The sequence below is a fragment of the Macadamia integrifolia genome, chromosome 7 (assembly GCF_013358625.1).
Source record: "Macadamia integrifolia cultivar HAES 741 chromosome 7, SCU_Mint_v3, whole genome shotgun sequence".
NCBI lineage: Eukaryota > Viridiplantae > Streptophyta > Magnoliopsida > Proteales > Proteaceae > Macadamia > Macadamia integrifolia.
In genome coordinates this window covers 3,398,387-3,419,659 of record NC_056563.1, presented here as the reverse complement: position 1 = coordinate 3,419,659, position 21,273 = coordinate 3,398,387, and the positions used below count along the sequence as shown (strand labels likewise).

General features: G+C 35.8%; 1 protein-coding gene and 1 long non-coding RNA gene across 2 annotated transcripts in view; one reads left to right on the top strand and one right to left on the bottom strand.

The window, feature by feature from the left end:
* Positions 1-5,731, top strand: part of LOC122085237 (BTB/POZ domain-containing protein NPY1-like) — a 7,010-nt gene extending 1,279 nt beyond the window's left edge. The window contains exons 2-4 of the mRNA XM_042653726.1: positions 2,231-2,300; positions 2,842-4,011; positions 4,847-5,731. Of these exons, the coding sequence (XP_042509660.1) occupies positions 2,231-2,300; positions 2,842-4,011; positions 4,847-5,386 (1,780 nt within the window). The 3' untranslated portion in view covers positions 5,387-5,731. The remainder of the gene's footprint in view (positions 1-2,230; positions 2,301-2,841; positions 4,012-4,846) is intronic.
* Positions 5,732-17,050: 11,319 nt separating this feature from the next.
* On the bottom strand, positions 17,051-18,193 carry LOC122085249. Its single transcript, XR_006142046.1, has 2 exons — positions 17,716-18,193; positions 17,051-17,547 (listed from the first exon to the last, which is right to left on the bottom strand). It is a non-coding gene; the product is annotated as an uncharacterized LOC122085249 (long non-coding RNA).
* Between the last annotated feature and the right edge of the window lie 3,080 nt (positions 18,194-21,273).

Genomic DNA, 21,273 nt, shown 5'->3' with positions numbered 1-21,273 from the left:
GGGGGTGGGGGATGGGTTTGTTGGTGGGGGTGGAGGAATTAGAGGCTGGGTTTTCGTCTCTGTATTCTTACAAATGGGGAGTACCCTGAAGAGTTCGAAGGAGAATAGAAGTATCTGTTGTTTGTGTATATGTTTTGGGTGAAAATCTGTGGTGAATGGCTGTTTGGTGCTAGAAGGGATTGTAGTAACTGTGAGGTCCAGATCTGAGACTTTGATCTGAAATACTGATGGGTGAAATGGTGGGCCTAGATATTATGATTTGGGAGGGAATTGCCTGAAACATTTACAAATACCATACAGTACTTTCTGTGTGCCGTGACATTAGATTATTAAGAACATGCACACGTGAAGCATATTCTCCAGAGGGAAAGAGACGGATCGACTTTCATTTGATCCACTCACATTCTGGCAGAACTCAACCCAAATGGAAGATCTAAATCTATAATTTAAGTTCTGCTTTATCACATTGTTTAGGACTGTCCGAACTCAGTCAAACTTGCTAGAAAAAGTAGAGAGCTTGGATGGATTTATTGTCACTTTATTGTGGTTTTTGGTTCCAGATCCTTAATCCATTTAGGCTAGAGCAGGCATGTGGCAATCATTGGGGGTATTTTTGTCCTTTTGACCATAAGTTGGAGGGTATTTTGGTAATTAACCAACCATGCTGCTGGGCTGTTGAAACTTTTCAGAGTAATGCCCTTCCTATGGTATGTTGAGAGTTGATTTTTGGCATTGGATCCCATGTGTAGAATTTATCAAATGGTGTGTGACATTGAATGGATTTTAAGATGTAATGATCAATTCAAATTACTCTCTTAATCCACTGGAGACTGTGTTATCAGTGCATATTTTGATTCAACAGTATTAAAGTACATTGCTACTCATCTGAAGAGAACCTTAAGCAATGATATCATTGCCAATGAAGATGTTGGATGTTACTTAGTAGCTAGAGCAAGAGTCATATGCTGCCTTGACTATATAATGTTGTTCAATTACATATAGGATGATGATTCTGTTGGCTGTCTTTGTTTTAATGAAGCCCATCTCTTGTTGGTTTGGGATGAGGTTGTAGAAGAGCCTAGTGTGACAGAGGATCTACACTTGCTAGTCTTAAATTTTGTTGCAGGCTCCTAAATCAAAGTTCCATGTGGTTGGAATTGGCATGCTGAGAATGTGACGGGGTTGTTAAAGTGTTCAAGGAGGTTTGAAGTTGATAATAGTAGCATGTCTTGTAATTGATGATTATTCTATCCTCAATCTACTACAACCTATCTTCTTGTTTATCTTAAATTTGAATTAAACATCTTAAATTTCTCATTGTCATAATTTATAATTTCATCTTTTGTAATTCGTTATGGTGAATACTGCCTCCTATGCCATACAGTAGTGATAAATGCCTTTTGAGGGTTATTGACAAGGGGCAGGAGCTCAAGCTTCTTTTTTTTTTTTTTTAATATTCACCAGAACAACCACATTATGGCTTAGGTCTAGTAAGGACATCTATAACAAGTTACAAGTAGGAATACCTTTTTTGAGTGGTTTCAAAATCAGATGAACTTGATTCCACTCATACTTTGAATAAAGCTGATACTGCAACCACTGAGAGAAGGATATAATGTGGTTTATTAAAACTTCTGATTTAATACTTCTATGAATGATACTTCCTATGTGGTTTTTGGAGTCCATGCGATGATCAAGAACCCCCCCCCCCAAACCCCTGTTCAGGAAAAAGACTGCAGTTGGTTAATTTCATTATACTTCTTCTCTGCCGAAGGATTTTCTAGGAAGGGTATTTATTTCCCTGATTTTCATTTATTAAATCATGTGTGCAGTGATGCTGAGGTTCTCGTTGAGGGCATTGAAACAGTCTTATTTATCATACTTAGAAAAATAATTTCTTCCTCTGGGTAGGGATAGCTTATTTAGGTAATATTGAGAATTTCTTTTTGCAGTTTGGCATTTTTATTTATTTTATCCATAATTGTTACACTGTTTTGGTAATCTACTAGACTAATTGTCTAATTTCATTTACTCACTGAAAAATTCTGAATCATGTGCTCCAAAATTGGGGATTGATCTGTTATCGACAGCCCAAAATGTTTCTTTTCCCTGTTGTGTCCTTCCTTCAACATCATGCGATATTGATCCATCTCAGTTTTTTTTTTTTTTTTTTTTTTTTATGTCAGTTGTTATTTCTTATTTGCTTATCATAATTCATTCACTGATGCAGGTATGTAGCATCTGAGCTTGCTACTGATGTTGTTATAATCATTGGGGAAGTGAAATTTTATCTGCACAAGGTATGCTTCCTGCTTTCTGTTCTATATTGGATCGTTAACTGTATTGTATGATCCTTACAAGATAAACTGCCAAAATGTGTACTTTTTAGTCGATTTTAGTACTCTTGAAGGATGAAATATTTTTTGAAAAGTTTTTGTGCATGATAACCAAGTCTTTGACACATTTTGTTTTCTTCTGGACCTCAATTGATTTGCATTGAGAACAACTAAAAAAGTATCATGCACAAATTGTTGTTGAAGCAATGTATGGTACAAAATAACTTCTAGGTAATCATTAACCCCAGTTTGTTTGCAATGTCATTGTTGCCATATCTCAGTTGGTGCTAACTTTTTCATTCTCTATCATGGCAGAAGACAAAATTTACAGACTTTTGTGATCCCATAAAGAGAAAAATTAACTTCTGACAAACTGGAACAACTACATTTACTTCTTATTGAGCTAGTTGATTGATTTACTGTTTGAAGTACTGCTGTATTCCATCATTTTATCACTCAAATGGATTTCCAGAACCAACTCTCAAGCATTGACCTGTGTGTGCAGTTTCCTCTGTTGTCGAAGAGCAATCGTTTGCAAAAGCTTGTACCAAGAGCCAATGTGGAGAACACTGATGAAGTCCGCATGGTTGATTTTCCAGGCGGACCAAAAGCATTCGAGATATGTGCCAAATTCTGTTATGGTATGACTGTCACCCTCAATCCTTACAATGTTGCCGCTGCTCGATGCGCAGCTGAGTACCTGGAGATGACAGAGAATGCTGATCATGGAAACCTGATTTTCAAAATTGAGGTTTTCCTAAATTCCAGTGTGTTCCGCAGTTGGAAAGATTCTATTATAGTCCTTCAGTCTACCAAGTCTCTTCTACCATGGTCTGAGGATCTGAAGGTGGTTGGGAGATGCATAGATTCTATTGCTTCTAAAACCTCGGTAGACCCATCAAATGTCACTTGGTCATACACCTATGACCGCAAGTTAGCAGTGACAGATCAGATATGTGAGAATGGGGCAAGATTACAGCAGAGATTTCAATCTGTCCCCAAAGACTGGTGGGTTGAAGATATATGCGAGTTAGATATTGACTTTTACAAGCGAGTAATGGTTACTGTGAGGTCAAAGGGGAGAATGTCTGCTGATGTGATTGGTGAGGCGCTCAAGGCATATGCTATCAGATGGCTGCCAGATTCTGTTAATGCCCTGGTTTCTGATGACTATACCCTAAGGAACAGGTCTTTAGTTGAAGCCATCATCTGGTTATTGCCTTCTGACAAGGGTTCTGAATGTTTGTGTAGTTTCTTACTGAAGTTGTTGAAAGTGGCCATCCTGGTTGGAGCTGGTGATGCACCCAAGGAAGAGCTTTTGAAGAGGATCTGTTGGCAGTTGGATGAAGCTACTGTCACTGATCTACTGATTCCGGCACAAGCACCAGATACCACCATTTATGATGTGAAGCTGGTGCAGAACATTGTGAACCGATTTGTAATGCAAGCCCGGCATACTCAAGATTTGGATTTTAAGGAGAAGGTTTCAAATGATTTTTTGTTGGGGAAAGGGTCATGGCTGAATGCTGTCAAACTCGTCGATGGGTATCTGGCCAAAATTTCCTTTGACCCAAATCTAACTGTCTCCAGTTTCATTGACCTCTCGCAACTGATTCCTGAATCAGCTAGACCAATTCATGATGGGTTGTACAAGGCTATAGACATCTACCTGAAGGTAAGCGATTTGCGTGGTGCATCATATTAATTTTAGGGGCCATTGCTTGGGAAATGCTAGAGGATGGGCCTTTGTGCAACGGTAAGGTTGCTCCACTGCAACCTAGTGGTTGCGGATTTGAGCCGGGAAACAGCCTCTCCACGAAGCAGGGGGTAAGGCTGTGTACATTATAACCCTCCCCAAACCCCGTAAGGCGGGAGCCTTGTGCACTGGGTACGCCCTTTTTATTGCTTGGGCAATGGTAACAGGTTGGGCTGCCAGGGAAAATGCCCGAGTTTGAGTCTCGAGAGAGGCCACTTCGCACAAAAAGGCCCAAGATTAGGACTGTCTCCCTCACCCCTCTCAGGTCCCTGCATAGGCAGGACCAGCATTAGGTAATGGCCCTTTTATCATATTAATCTTCACTTAACCTTGTAAGTCATGTTTTGGCATTTCCATTCCAAAGCATCCATTTGTGACATGTGGCACAGTGCTGGTTGCTGGGTATCTACATCTTTCAAAATCAGAGCGTTTTGTGGTTTCTTCCTTCAATATGCAGTCTAACTTCAATAAGAGCGGTTAGTTTGGCCATAGAACAACAGTAAATTTTGTTCATGAGGCATCTTTTGATGGAACCATCGGTAGTCGGTTCAGGTGTCAATTCAAACGTGAATTCCTAACCAATAAAATCTCTTTTTTCCATCTATCAACTAGAAATTTGTCTGATGTCATGGAGGCATGAATATATGGACTTCTCTCACTAGCACATGGCCTGTATTCCTCCTTTAAACTTTTCTACAATATATTTGATGAACTGATGATGATGGAAGGTCTGAACTCTTTTCCTTTTGTTCAGGAGCACCCTAATTTGTCAAAAATTGACAAGAAAAAGATTTGTGGACTGATGGATGTCAAGAAGTTGTCAATGGATGCATGCATGCATGCAGCACAAAATGATCATCTCCCACTTCGTGTGGTGGTCCAGGTCCTCTTCTTGGAGCAGGTCAGGGCTGCTGCTGGGGTCATAAATGCCCCACAATATATTTCTCGTGATAGTTCACGTTCCACTGCAAACAGAGAAGAAGAATGGGAGAGTACAGTGCCAGAGGACTGCAAATCACTTGAGAAACAAATGAGCCAAATGAAGATTCGTGCTGATGATTATCGGACGAACCGAGAGAAGAAGAAAAAGAAGGGAAGAAAAAACAAAGGTGGGGGTTTGTTGCTTCCATCACGGTCAAGGAGAATCTTTGATAAATTTTGGGTTGGGGGTAAGGGCCATGGTGAAAACAGAAGCTCAGAAACATCAGGGAGTTCTCAGAGCCCAACTTCACTGAATCCCGGGGAGACGAGATCTTCTTTTTCCTTGAGACACACAAGGAATTCCACATCTTGAAGTATCTTGAGATGTACATGTCCTGGTGCAGTTCAGAAGATCATACTACCAAATCAAAGTGTAAACAGTGATGGTAGTCTACTGAGGCTGATTTATGTCATCTCTTCCTGCTATAGTAATCCGAAGGAGGTTTTGCTGCAGAAAGATGTAATTAGTTCTTCCTGATCCCTTTCCTATTAATCTTCATGTTCGCGTAGAGTATTGTCTTCCACCGTTCTCCATAGTGCATTGGTTCAATAAGAATTTTTTTTCTTTTCTTCCTTCTTTTCCCATCTCAAACGGTTATTTGTTAAGATATGGTGTGCCGACATTTATTTGAATGACAAAATTTCTGTGTATCATCAACATGGGCATTAACTGTTGGAAATCAAATCATAAGGTTGCAGGTTGTTAAATAGAAAAGATAACTCTTCTTGAGGCTCCTTCCGACATCTTTGGACGCACTGGACATGCATTAGGGTTTTTATGTTTGAATCTCATATACTGAAGCCAATATGAAGTTGGTATGGCGATATTTGAACTATGGGGGAATTGTGGACTTGATAGGAAACATGGGGGGCTTGATGATTATGCAGTTATTTTCAACATCCCATTTGATTTTGAGGTTGATTGGCATCAAGGAAGAAAATTTGTTGCTTGTTTTGCATAATACGCCACATACTATTGAGTGCAGGAGAGACAGTACCCTTACAGCCAAAGCAGGTATGGCAGTGTTTTAACTACAGTGACAATTCCAAAAGCTAGTGGTGTCTTTTGGGAGAAATTGTTTGAATCATTAGGAATCCCATGGAGCAGGAGCAATAATTGTTTAAAGGTTAGGTGTGCTTAAGAGCTCAACCAAGAAATTGATGTGGACTCACCAACCCAAAAACCCTTCAAGTTGATGCCCTCTTTTGACGTGGAGAGCCCACTATAACCTTAGCAATTGAGACTGATTTACAGTGTGAGCGGTATTGATAAGGCTTGGGCCTTGAGTGTTTCCAACACAACAAATTTGTGGTCCATGGCGTCTTTGACTCTTACCTTTCACCAAGTTCCTTTCCCACATTGATTGCTCCATCATAACCCTTCTGGAGTTGAGGTCTCTAAAATGTTCATTAGGCAATAAATATGATCATCTATAAAAATGAGTGTACCCAGTGCACGAGACTACTACATGTGCGATGTACCAGGGGGGGGACGAAAACTACGTAGCCTTACTTCAAGAATGTTGAGAGCTTGTTTCGATTGCTTGACCACTAGGTCGCAATATATTGGTGAGGTCACACACATTAATAGATTGGATTTCTGATCTAAACCTACTCCAATTAACCGAAGACTTCATCCATTATATTTCCTAATTTGTGCCTCTAGTTTAATACCATGAGCTGCTTAAAACTGGGTCTCATACCATAATTTGTGATGGGAACGATATTAAAGAAACAACTGAAGTAGGTTGGGTATCGATTATGGCTTATGACAAAGCTTTTGCTGCTATTTGTATGGATTTTGGTCACACAGAGAAATGCAAAGGAAGCAATGGTGCGAGTCATGTTCCGAGGACTACAAAGCGCAAGAGTTAGGTACCGAAATGGTAGGCATTTGGATTGACTGCCATAGCTTGGTTAATTTTATAACATAGCACGTCTAAAGTATTTTAATACCTCAAGAACAAACATGCCAAATCGTTAGAATTACTATATAGGTCTAGTTCTTATTTCTTCTCATGATTCTTTGGTTGTCATACATGTATTGATGTATTTTATACCGTTTGGTTTAAGTTTTCTTGTTTTGGCTCTAAAGGGTTTTAGGTTCTTTTCCCTGCTGATGGCAATGCCGAAGGTAGAGATTTAGACTAGTTCTCTTTAGTCTTTTTTTAGCAACTTTGTGCGTGTATTTAGTTGCTCTACCAATTTTCCTTGTATGTTTTTTTCTTTCAAATTTTAGTACAAATGATATTTTAGCGGCAAAAAAAAAAAAAACCTTAAATGAGTTTGACGAACTAACTTCTGTTAGGGCCAAGCATGCCCTGGTTGGGATTGACACATCTTACCATTTTGTCCAACATTTGCTTTTCTTTCCAACAACAACGAAGTCACTCTGATAATAAAGAAATACAATAAGAAGTTGCTAACACTTCTAGTTTCTTGTTGTTCTCTTAGATAGAAATTAGTGATAGTGCGTTTGCACTTTGGAGTATCTTCAAAAAAAACCAAAGACCTCTTAGTATCTATATCACACTCCTTGTCACTTCCTCCCATCAAGTTACTGATGGTCGTAGTAACCCCCACCCACTGCATAATAGCAGTTGCTGATGTGGCAAATGGGCCACAATGGTTTACATTTTCTCACTTTGCCCATACTAGGAAGGATAGGATTACAAAGAATATTTCCTTTCATATATCACAATGTATGGCCATACAGAATCTAACCTTTAAGGAGTACCTGACATTCAAAATGAAAATTTTCAACTCACGAATCATGACGGTACATATTCAAACAAAGAATACTTCCTTTCATATCTCACAATGTGTTGTCCTTTTCAAATGAACCAGAAAAGATTCTAGTGCGAAGACCACCATCAAATGAAGAAAAAAAAAATTGAGGCTAACTTCGAAAATTGAAAAATATTAGGTCTCAACTACCAAATTTTGAAACTGAAATCAGGTCAATTGGAATTCCACGGGAAACAATTCAGCAATTATTTTGTGGACAAATCAGCAGTAGTAGTGGTTGTAAGAAACCACCGTGATATATGTATTTATAACCATGTTTTTAATAAATTGTCGTGAAATGTCTTACAGTATAATGACATTCCATTGTGATTATAGCATACTTATATTTTATGGCATTTTTTTATTACCATAATTAATAAGTTTCTTGAGCGTTGGGCAGTTTTGTGTAACTACTGTGATATGTTATATTTATAATGGCAATCATGGAAACTGCAGCACTAACATCACCTCAGAGTATTGTGGCGATTTTCATAAACTTCTATAGCATACATACTTGTATAAAACCACCATAGTTTGGCAAACCAACTTGGTTTATCCAAATAATGGATATTAACATGTTAATTATAGTTTAAATATATTAAATTAAAAATTTTCAGGGGAAAAAATATATATCCTTAGTGTTACTAGGTAATGTAGGTTAGTGTTGCCTCCTTTCTATCATAAGGTGGAATTAAGCAAAATATCGGTTTCTACATTCCATTTGCTTCTATAAAATTGTGTAATTATTGATCATATAAAAAAGTAAACTCGAGTTGTGAGACACCTATAAGAGAAAACAAAGTGTCACTTGAAATCAAATATCTGCCACGTGTCAACTTCGGTTGGGTTTCAATTTTGTGGCTAGATTGAAAACCTAGGTCCCCTATTCACTTGTCAAGTTTAAGGTTTGACACAAATTGGCTAGATGGAAAAACAAACTACTAAAAATAAATTAAGACTATAAAGTTTAGACAAAAATTGGCTAGATAGAAAAACAAACTATTAACAATAAATTAGGATTACGAAGAGGGTGCACAAGACTATGAGGATTAGATGTACATAATTTGAGGATATACCATTACATAGGAAGGTAAATGATTGAATTTGAGATTCAAATTTGATATGTAGCCAATTGGTACATGAATCTCTCTATCCAACAACCAAAATTGCTGACACCATCCAGGAAATAGAGGCATTTAAAATTGAAAATTCATGTTAACGTCTCAACCCCATTAACTTCTCTACCACGTATTTTTGAAATAGCAACAATATTATTATAACGCCCCAGCCCCATTAACCTTGGAATAGTATTGTTCTTTTTGGTCCATAGGCCTCAAGGCTTTAAAACACGTTGTATCATATTAAGGAGGCTAGAGTTTATCAGTTAGCTTAGTAATCTCTCTTTAGGTGATGTGGGACTAAAGTCTGCACACCCTCATCAATCTCTTAAAACCCCTAGTACTTACTATATTCTTGGTGGGAACACCTCACCGATCTCCCTAACTCGAATCTGGTACTTACCATATTCTTTGGTGTCATAATTTTTTTCCATTTTAGCACCTGTTGTGACCCCACATACTGTCGAGGTTTGCTCTTATACCATTTGTAACGCACTAACCATATTAATCTTGGCACAATATTATCCTTTGAGCTCATAGGGCCAGGGCATTACACAAACCCTAGGAAGCCAACCTAGCTAGGGGTAGGCAAAGGGGGATGGGAAAAACGGCAGAAAAATGGTCACCGATAAACGAGGGGATTTTCATCGGTTTGGTGATGGACAGCTCAACCCCAATGACCATAGCTAGCTTGAGTAGTGTGCATGTCACCCATTGCACTCTCCTCAACCAACGAATGGTGTTTTCCAAGCTCTAGAGACACCTAAGGGTCAATCTTAGGTTTTAGGATTTCGGTTGAAGAACCAACGTAACTCTCGTTATGTATGATGGAAACATGATCAACTACACCATAATGAAAAGTGGGATTACCCTCTAAACCCCCCCCCCCCCCAAAACCAAATATGACCATAGGATTTGAGGTAGTTCAGTTCAGAGGTAAAGAACACTTGTTAAACTACCACCGATAGATCACCCATCTACCGTTGACATCTACTGGTGCATGATCCGACAGAAAGAAAGCCTCTATTTTGGCCACTGGTTTGATCACACCGGTGGATGGTCATCTACCGGTGACATCTACTGATGGCTGATCCATCTAAGGTTAAGCTTCTATTTGCTCACTGATTAATCAAGCTTGTGAGTGACCATTTATCAGTGACATCTACTGGTGGATATTCTGATAAAAACTCTTACGACTAGCTATTGTTTAGGTCACCGATTGATCCCACTAGTTAATCAATAATTTACTAATGGCATCTACTGGTGAGTCTTGCTGAATAGTTTTTAAGCCATTTTTGAGAATTTTTTGGGATCTACTAGAAGACCATTTAAGGCAAATTTTAACACATATTAATCCTATAATTAGGCTATAGACAATCACTTCTAGTGAGTTCTAGCGGGGGTTGTTCTGGGTATCCAATTTTAGAAAATTTTCACCAAGTCTATAGTGTTAGGTGAGTGTGTGATTTAAATTTCTTTTGAGGAGTGTTTTACCTTATAAAATTGTTGTATATAACATCTTGTATATGTCTTAAATCAATAACCTCATGTATGCTTAATGTATCATTAACTTTTTAAATGTTTTGTATTAAATTGCTACCGTTGTTGTGTATGAATAGGTGGGATCCAGTGTGACCGAGGGAAATTTCAATACCATGATCGCCACGTTATTGCATTTATCATACATTGTATGTGCATTAGAGTTAGGCTTGGAAATAGGTTGCAGTATGATCGATGGATGATTTTGGTACAGTATTTGCCATACTTAACTATATATTACTGGAGCTAGGCTTGGATATGGGTTACGGTGTAGCAGATGGATGATTTTTTATACTGTATTCACTATATTAACTAAATCATTATGCAAAGACATGTATATCATTTGTGATTAGGATGAATCACCCTATGCTAATTACCCTCTTGTCAATAGGGGGGTATTGGATAACCTATAATGTTAGGTCCAATAAGACTTTCTAAAATATCACTTCTATGGAACAATATGATTATTGTTGGAGGCAGACCGAGCCCGAGTGACCAATGGATGAATCCAAAACCATGGTGCTAAGACGACATTATCGGGGTTTGTTGGGTGACTGTAGTTACATTCCAAGACTGGCAGGCTCCTCTTCATAACTAAAGTTTATATTGTTGGATGGTCAATGGATGATTCTGGGACCAGGGATGCTGCCAAATGTGTTAAAATAACAATATACCACAGACTTAGTTGCTAAGTGAATAATAATAAATGAACTACATCATATATACATCATAAACTATATGTGATTATTTGCATGAACTCCATCCCCTCATTGAGCTTAGTGAAGCTCATACCATGTGTGTGTTGCTTTTTAGATGACGATATAGGTGTCTTTGTGCTGATGGTCAGTGATGCTTCCTTTTCAGTTCCCGAAATTGTTGATACTGGTAGTCTCCCAAACCCATGAAGCATGACATAGATTGTGCTTGTGACTACTGTGCTTATAGGGCACCGTAGATACGGGATTTCGTTGTCATTTATTTTTTAATATTACTCTTCGAATACATTGTTTGTGTATATCTTATATTTAAACAAGGATAAAACTTTTCAATATACTTATTGTGTCATAATTAGTTCACCGACATAATTTTTTTTTATTATATATTATCTTTCCATTGCATATAATTTTAGATATTTTTTTTTAGGTTGCGAGTGTAAGGTATTGCTTCTGAGATTCGGTAGGTCTTATAGGATGATGTAAGTATATTAGTCACATTTCAGCTCCTTCCTACGAATGAGGTGTGATAGTTTTAGCACACTTTTTACTCTCACAAGATGTTTTCTTATGTTCCCCTCTTTATTATGAGAATTCTACATAAAACAAAAAAAAAAATGACTTAATTGAAAATTTTGAGACCAAGGATACTGCCTAATGTATTATACTAGCATAACCCCAATTTAGTTATATATTATGTGGATAATAATAAAATAAATTACATCATCTCGCATTATGACTTATATGTGACTACTTGCATGAACCACATCCCTCAGTAAGCTAGTTGGAGCTCACACTACGTATGTGTTGCTTTTTAGATGATGATGCAAGTACCATCATGTCAATGAGCAGTGCCACGTTCTCTTATATGGCCGATTATGACAAAGAGTGGTGGACTCAAGAGGCTGAGAAGTATAAGACAACGTGTGCGTGCAACGTCTGTGCCTACAGTGCACAATGACTGAGGGTTGTGTTGCCTTCATTATCATTACTGTATTTTTGGATTTTATGTCTTGTGATACAGTACTATTTATGTATTGTAATTGATATGGCTAAGCTTATTAAATTACTATGATACTACTTCTTATTTTTTTCCCAATTACTTGAATTATATATATATATATATATACTATGATTCAACTATACTGATTTTATAATGATTTTATTATGGATTATGATAGTTAAGGTACTGTTTCAGAGATCTTGGCAATGTTATAAGATGACAGTATGCACCCTAGTCACACCACATGCATCAAACTGGAAGTGGGGTGTGTCAAAAACATTATCCTAATATTCCAAAACATAAACAATTAGAGTTATAGAATCTGAAATAACAAAGCAATTCCTATTATCCCAGTATATAAGCAACGAACTTCTAAAATCTAAGATCATAAACAACTTTTGATTCTAAGGAATAACAAAAACTTATAGAATCCGGAATCATAAAATGACTCATAATATTCTAAGGTGTAAATAACAATTTTCCAAAATTTGAGATCATAACCAAAATATTCATTTACTTGAAAGCTAGGGTTTAATCATATACATTCACAAACGGTTTCTATAGCCTATGCATTAGAATTTACATCATTAAACAAATACTAAGATTCAAGAGTGAGATCTCACAATACAACTAATGACAATCCAAAGTGACAACTCCTTTCAAATCGATTCTAGTAGTTTTTCCCAAGCTATACTTGAATGAAAAAGGGAACCAATGAGATAACCGACACCTACTTTGTTTCTATGGGATACTGGAATTCTCATTTTGTGCTTCAGAATGGTGATTTGTAAGGTAGTGTTTTAAGAGAATGAGGAATGGAGAACATGAGTTTTTTGTTCTTCCTTTTCTCTGGTTGAATGAAATAAAATATAATATCTCATATTTTTCACAAATGACAACTTGTCTCCTAGTTTGAAAAAACCCCTCATAGGTCAAAAATATTTTCGAAAACTACCCTAATCTATGTGAGACATCTTTTATTTTAATAGTATTCATAAATAAGAAAATACCCCAATAGTTTTAAAATTAAATTTTAAAATGATAAAAAGTCAACCCCTTAGTCAAAAAAAAATTATGGTGGGGGTGATTTTCAACTTAAGTGTTAATTCCTAATATGGTAAAACATTGTTAAAAACAAGAAGTGCCCAAATTTTTATTTTGTTTTGATATCCATACAAATATTTTCATTCAAACAATTTTAACAATATTCACACAATTTAAAATAAGTTTGACTAGAGAATATGTTAGCCATTATAACTTAGATTTAAGCAATCTTAGGCTTGTTAGAAAATTGGTATTATGTTTGTTTTAATTCCAAAGTTTCATATAATTATAAGCTCATTTGATTAGTAAAATTTATCTGGGAATAAATATATTTTTCTAATTTGGAAGTAATTTTAAAATTGTATAGACAAAGTCACATTCATCAAGAATAGTATAAATCAATTATTGGGATAAAAATACTAGAACGATAATTCCATATTATATAAATTATCTAACATAAGTTGGGTCCTCACATGGAATACTTAATGACCTCTGATGTCACTTTTATTTGGTGTGAGTGAAAGCATCTCAACCAAATTTGTTTCAGTCAAAATATTAAGCATATTAATTGAAGTTATATTAGCATAGGTATAGAAGGAAAACTTCACACACGAGTCCTATCACACATCAGCAACCGGGAGCCTCTAATAAGTGGGGTTTACCTTATATGGATGTATGCCACCTGCGTCACGTCCATCCCACACCACTTCTGAGTGATATAGGCTCGGATCCGAAATATTTCCTATTTACGAAACTTGATTCATTCTTTTGCTAATGCGTTAGTTTTTAGTATTGGAGATAGAAGTATTAGGAGCACGATGGTTATATTGACCTTCTTGTGCTGGAAGTCTTGAACTACAATAGGGAATGACCTATTTCTAGATCCATAAAATTTATGCACTAGTTTTAGATTTATCTTAATATTGATTTGCTAATTCCAAAACCCAAATCAAAACTAGGGAAAAAAAATGACCTAACAAGGAAGTCCAATTTCTACTGTCATACTTTTGCTTTTAAACTATATATATACTAGTAAAAATACACATGCATTTGCACATGTGGACAGAAATATTTTATTCTTTCCAGATTATAATTAATTGAATAGATATTTTAAGTGGTGAAAGTTTCGAGCCTTACTTATACAAAAAAAAAAAGTTATGAGCTTGCCTTGTTCCTACAATTGTATGGTGAGGAACTTAAATTTTTTTTTTATGTAAGGCAAACAACTTTACATCTCATCCCCATATGGGGTTCATGGGTTCAGCTAGAGTGCAATTGCCCAACCAGGAAACTATTGAACAAAGCTTGGAACTTTCAAGCTATTAATGACACACTCTTGCAATATGAAAAATCATGAAAAATTATTATTAGTCAAATGTCAATGTGACTAATAATGTCGTAAATCTTTGAAATATCAAATATAAACATAAAAGTAGCACTTTAAAATGTTGACAAAGGAAAGTTTATGCCTGATTTTTTTTTCCTTTCCTTGTGAGCATCTGCTGCAGGGCTTCAGGAATCAATTTGTTTTTACAAAGAAGACATAAGGATCCTTGTACAAATGATAGGTAGTGTTGTACTTCTTTTTCTTTGATAATCAATGGTTGCTATGTGGATGAGAGAGAGAGAGAGAGAGAGAGAGAGAGAGAGATATGATTTAGAGAAAAATTATTTTTATGAGATTATTATGTATTTTAACTCAAATTGTATATATATATATATATATATACATATATATTTATGTCCACCATCACATCTCAGATTAAGGAATGTCAAAGTGATGATCAACCTTATTAAAGCATCGCTAGTGATTGGAATGATTGCATCAAAAAATAATGGTTCCTTTAATTTGTGTTTAGAGAACATTGTCTTCTGCAAAAGGAAATTGGTTCACACTAAGAAAGTACAATCAAGAATCAAACATTACTCATACAATCCAACCTATATTCTAAAAGTGCTAAAAAATGTGAAAAACATATATATAAATAACCATTTAAAAATTGAATAGGTTTTTTTATCTCATATTTACAGACATCCAAATCAAAAACAATCCGAACATAGTTATCACTATTTTGAAACAATTGACTAAAATTCAAGTTTCCTTCCCTGAAAGAAACGGCCAAAATACTACTTCTGGAGCCTACGAGGTCAGCCTTTTTTTTTTTCTCTTTCACTTTAGAGGGTTATTTCTTTACCTGCAGCTGGCAAAGAATAACAGAATATCAAGTTATAATTAAATGGCTGCTACCAATGGGCATTGTTCAAGTGGAGCCTTCTGGACGTAATAATAAGCGCATTGTGTTCAACCTACCTTCTTTATTCTTCAATCCATGTAAGAGCTTGTTGACCTAGGTTCTTCTAGTGAGACATGCAAACTTTATCAGACTTGAAATTAAGCCCTCTGAAAAATACCCTAAAGTTGTAATTTTGAAGCTAGAGCTACCTATGTTTCCAAATACAACAAGTTCAAGAATAGATGACTTGCTATCAATTCTGTTAAAATTGAGATGGGCAACTCTAGAACCTCATCGTCTTTGAAAGTAACCAAGACCTCATGCAGTCCCTCGATCAAAGGTGCTTTAGATAATTTAGTCTGGGCAGCCAGATCCCCATTTGAATCACGAACCAAACAAATAACAAACTTTGGAGCCACACGTGAAATAAAAAACGTAGAATAAGAGACTTTGATAGTTTCATTCTAGCTTTCCACATCCAATTTAATGCATGTTTATGTCCTATTAGTATTGAGTCAAACTTAACAAAATAGCAACATCATATACAGATTCCAAATCAATAAGTAAAGGAGTAGATAGAATGTAGAGAAAAATCCAAAACGAAAGTGCCAATTATTGCTTGTCAATCCAAAGTAAACCAAAGAACATGTCTTCTGATGCATACATAATTCAGAACAAAACATCTAGGAGTGTATCTTATCAATGAGATGGAGTTTTGAGAAAGAGGTTATAGGATAAATAAGGGTGCAAAATGAACATCTATGTTTTGCATGTTTCGGTCCAATAAAAACATGTATCTTAGTCACATATCTATAATGGTGGAATGTTTTCTTCCTCTCTTTCCTTAAGAAGCATCGTTAGAGGGCTATACCATTGGTCTATTTTTGTCTTTCTTTCTTGTTAGTATTCCATGTGAAAAAGAATCCATTTATCAATAAGAAATAGATCTCCACCTCTTCCCACTCCCAAAAATAAATGTACGAGAATTGAACTTTTACTCATTCAGAATAAAAATCCAACAACAAAAAATGAGAAGGGACGTTCAGTCATTGCTTTTCAAAGTCTAAAATAAAATTATCAACATCAATATCAATAATAATATCTCATTAAATTAACCATTCCCATCATCATCTTTAAGACGATAATTGTAGCAAACAAGATTACCACCCAAAACTCATCCATCATAAGAGTGGTTGATACATAACGAAATAAAACTGCCCCAAAATGTCTCAATATTTCTCTAAAATATAATACAACTATCAGTTCCTTCTTCTCTATGTCCTTTGTTATCCAATTAGCAATGACTCGAAAACCCAACATACAATATAGATACCACAGAAAATATGCACTCAAACATCAAAATCTCACATAGAGCTATCCAACGTCCAACACAATAAGACCAACAAAAACAAAAACAATAGCAAAGCCTTCTCCCAACTTAATGGGTTAAGCACAATAAACCTAATGACCGAACATGTAACAAATAAAAACAAAACAAAGGAAAAAAGTGGTTTAGAAAATTGAATATAAAATATCATCTAAGTAGCAAAATGAGAGACACAATGTATTAGAAATGGATCCAAATATAGACTGAAATCGAAGCGTTCATATCCAACCTTGCTCTTCTAGAGATGCACACACGTACAATTTTACGTGACTACCATCTTCAAAGTATGGAATAGAGTATTAACAGAAATAGCAAACCTATATCAACATGTTCTACAACAAGACTTTCTAATAGAGAAACACAAAAAGATAAAACGAAGTAGAATATGGACCTATCTAGCATTGTAAGAAAGAGAGAGAGAGAGAGAGAGAGAGAGAGAGAGGGTTGGATTTTATCAAAGAAGATGCAGGCATCGGTGATCGAGACTGTTTTGCAAGAGGGGTTCACCTCCATGGTGGTCGGTGCCCTAGCAGATGTCCAAATACGGCACCTGGTTGTAAACATTGAGGAGTGATCTTTGAATGGACTGCCAAGGAGTGGTGTCCCGCCTTCAGAGGAGCTTGTAGGATACCAGCGGTTTGGGCGGTGTCTGTGTAATCAAGGAAGAGACTCAGGAGAGGGAAGAGATTGTAAGTAGTGTTACCTTGGGATAAGATGAATGCTTTTGTTTTTTTGGAGAGACCCATTCTTCTGGTTCACTCTTTAGATCGGTTATATGCCCCCCCTTTTTTTTAACCCTTAACGTGTAGATGAATACCTCTTTTGTGGTGCCTTCTCCCATTATCATTTTCTGGATTCTTGAGGCAGAAGATGCAGGGATGTGGGGCAGGAGTTGCCTGGGTGAAGAGAGACAGAGAGTGAGTGAGTGAGAGAGTGAGAGAAAGGGGTGCATGGGCTTCGTGCGGGGACTACGGTGAGATGTAAGACGCTTTGAACCAAAAATAAGTTTTGGTATGCTAGAAGGGGTAAATAGATGCATGTTGGCCAGGAGGAAGTGAGTTATGTTTGAGAGACGGTCGAGATTGAGAGAGAGGAAAGGCTGAAAGGTTCAGAGGTTCCCTGGTTTCTGGCATGTGAGAGAGAGAGAGAGAGAGGGATTAACCTAATCGTACGAGGTTGTTAGGGTTTTCGGCGAAGGAACTAAACAGCATCCGATGGCAAGAGAAGGCGAGGCAGAGCAATTCGGCACGACAAGCATCGTTAGATATGCATTTTGCAAGAGAGAAAAGGGGCAAAATGAGAGTGACGGATCATAAGAGGGAGAATCGAGAGAGGTTATGTGTTCTCTTTGATGGAGCGTGAAAACCGTGGAATGATGACTAATGAGTAACGGATATCATGAAACGATATGGAATTTTGCCGTTTCATCTGAATTTAGAATCTGATCACGGCACTTGAACCCAAGGGAGGCAACTTTTGAGATTCTGAGACATAATTCTTTATATTAGTGATATTATTGTTCAATAAAAAAGTATATTAAAGATTAGGAATACGTAATTTTTAATAGTAGTAAGTGATGAATTAATTTTTTTTTTCTTTTCATCTTCCATTTAGAGGGGTAAGATAATTATGGAGGAGGGAGTGAATAATTATGGAAAGATTACAACGGTAAATATGGAGAGAGAGAGAGAGAGAGAGAGAGAGAGAGAATTATGGAGAGTGGGGAGGGAGAAACATGAGAGGATGAGTGAGATTTTTTTTTTTTAAATAATTATGAAGAGATTTAAATATGGATGGGGAGAGAGAGAAATTTAAGGAGGGGCAAGTTATTATATATATATATATATATATATTTTGAGGAGCAAGTTATTATTATTATTATTATTTATTTTCCATTTAGAGGGATTTTTTTGTCATTTTGAAAGTTTCTTTTATAGATGTCAATGGTCTTTTTGTCTTTTTGAAAAAGTATATCAAAGAAGATGAGTACATACTTTTATATAGTAGTATGATAGTATGATATATATATATATATATATATTTATTTATTTATTTATAAAGCATAGGTCAAATTTATTTATATGTAGTATGTTTTGACTAACATAGAATGACTCAATATCAATTTCTACTGTCATATTTTTTGCCTATAAAAGGTAAGAGAAAATGTTCTCTAAGCCAATAGGATAGGGTATGCTACCACCTCTATGTTATCTCTCTTCTCACATCACCTCGTTGTCCTCCTATGTACGATACCATTTTGTAGCACCTCATTGGTGTGCTCTACCATGTTGCTTGCTCGAAAAATCCTCTCCAAAAAAATGATTGTTACGCAAACTCTACTATTGACCAACATAGGTCCAATATACGAGATTTGAATACGGATTACCAACTTTATATTGTACCATATGTATATGAAAATCCTTGTTTGATTCATTTTCATTTTTCTTATGCTTATTATGTGGAGAATCTCAAAATGCCCTTTCAGACTTTGGATCAAAGGTCAAAGTAGAATTCTATCAATCTTCGCATACGTGAGGATAAAACATTACTTGGTTCGGGTTGTTAGGGCAAATGCATGGGTTCGAGTATTGAGAGTGGTCACTTAATGCAAAAAAATGCCAAAGATTAGGACTGTATCCAAATTAACCCTTCCTAGGATCTCTATAAGATGGACCAACATTACATAATGGCCTTTTTAGGATTTATAGATATCAAAATTAAGGTGGTGGTTTGATGTAAGAACACTAAAGGGCTCTAAATTTTTTCCATCGATTGATGATCGAAAGCAAAGAAAACATGCTTCTATGTGGGGTTGGGTTATAGTAACTTATGCTAAGCTCAACAACTTGTCTAAAGAGATTGCTAGATACATATTTGTAAGTTTTTTTTTTCCCTAAAGAAGAAGATAAGATTAAAATAAATCAGTAAAAATATTATTGTCAGGATTACAAAGAGACATAAATGATTTGTTAATCATAGCTTTGTGATCTAATTTGACCAAAAAAGAACAACCACCTCATTTGTAGGTTTGAACCAAAAAGACAGAATAAAAAGAAGATTATAAACATCCAAATTTGTAAGTTGCTCTGGTTCCAATCCAATCCAAATCAGGAAAACCTTTCCATATAACTTAGATAAAATATTTGCCTAAATCATCGCAATTTATTTGAATTGGTGAGCATGCAGGGTGATGTGAGGTCTCTTACCTTGATCATCAATGTTCAACGTAACTTTTCTTTAACAAAAAAAAATTATTAATGTGTAATCCAAGCCATAAATCATCTACAAGATTAAGAAATTGCACAATGTTTTGTATAAAAGTTCATGATTTCAATTTCAAAATTTGGTAGTGATTTTAATTTTTCAGTGACAATTTTGTATAAAATTTACATTTCGAAAAGACTGGGTGATGAGCACATTTATGTGTGAAATCTAGGGTAATAAAACATGCATTTTATATATTTAGAATGGAGCTACCTTGGGTTTTACTCTTTTTTTACATGTTTTGTATTTTAAAAACTTTAAGCATTATCGGAAATCATATCTCTCCAACAACAACTACCTAGTGTAGTTAGTGAGCTATGGTGTGCAAAATTCCCTTGCTCACTATGAGGTCTCAAGTTCGAATCTCATGGTTGTCTTTTTTTGGATAATTTTGTTGAAGATTTTCTACTTTACACTCACTTAAAGCACTAAGGGCATGGAGGGGATTTTCACATCAAATTAGAAGTAAGGAAAATCGTGGGAGGGGTTTCCTGCACAATAAGAGAAAAAAAAAAGGGGAGAAATAAATCTTGTTCAAATCTTCTCTCTCCTCCACATCATCACCAAAAGATTGTCCAAATCACACAAAGCAAGAAGGAAAATCGTCCCTTGGAGGGAGAAAAAGAAGAGACAAATAAATTAAAAAAAAAAAGGAAAGAAAATAAGCAAAAAAAAAAATTATAGAAAATTTTCCAAAGTTTATTTCTCTCTCCTCCACCTTAGCACTTTTGGTCTCAAAAGATCTCACTACCAAATATGGGTTTCTCCCTTTTAGGAAAGAGAAATTTATTACCCTACCTCCCCATTCCCTATAAATACAACTCATGTAAGAAGAGGGGGGACAATTCATTGTTCTTCTAGGGATTTTTTTTTAGTTGCTCTATCTCTTTCTCTAGCTTTAGTTCTAGGTTTATGCTTTAAACACTTTTGTAAGTTCTTTTTATTCAATTAATGCAAGCAATTTTGTTTTTGATTCAGTCTTTGATTTTTATTGTTTGAGCAATTCAAGTTGTAATTTTCAAGTTCTAGTTCTATGCTTAGTTCTAAGTGACAAGAACAAGCTATGAAGCATGTCTTTCAAGTTCACTTTATTTTTTCTTTAGATTTGTTT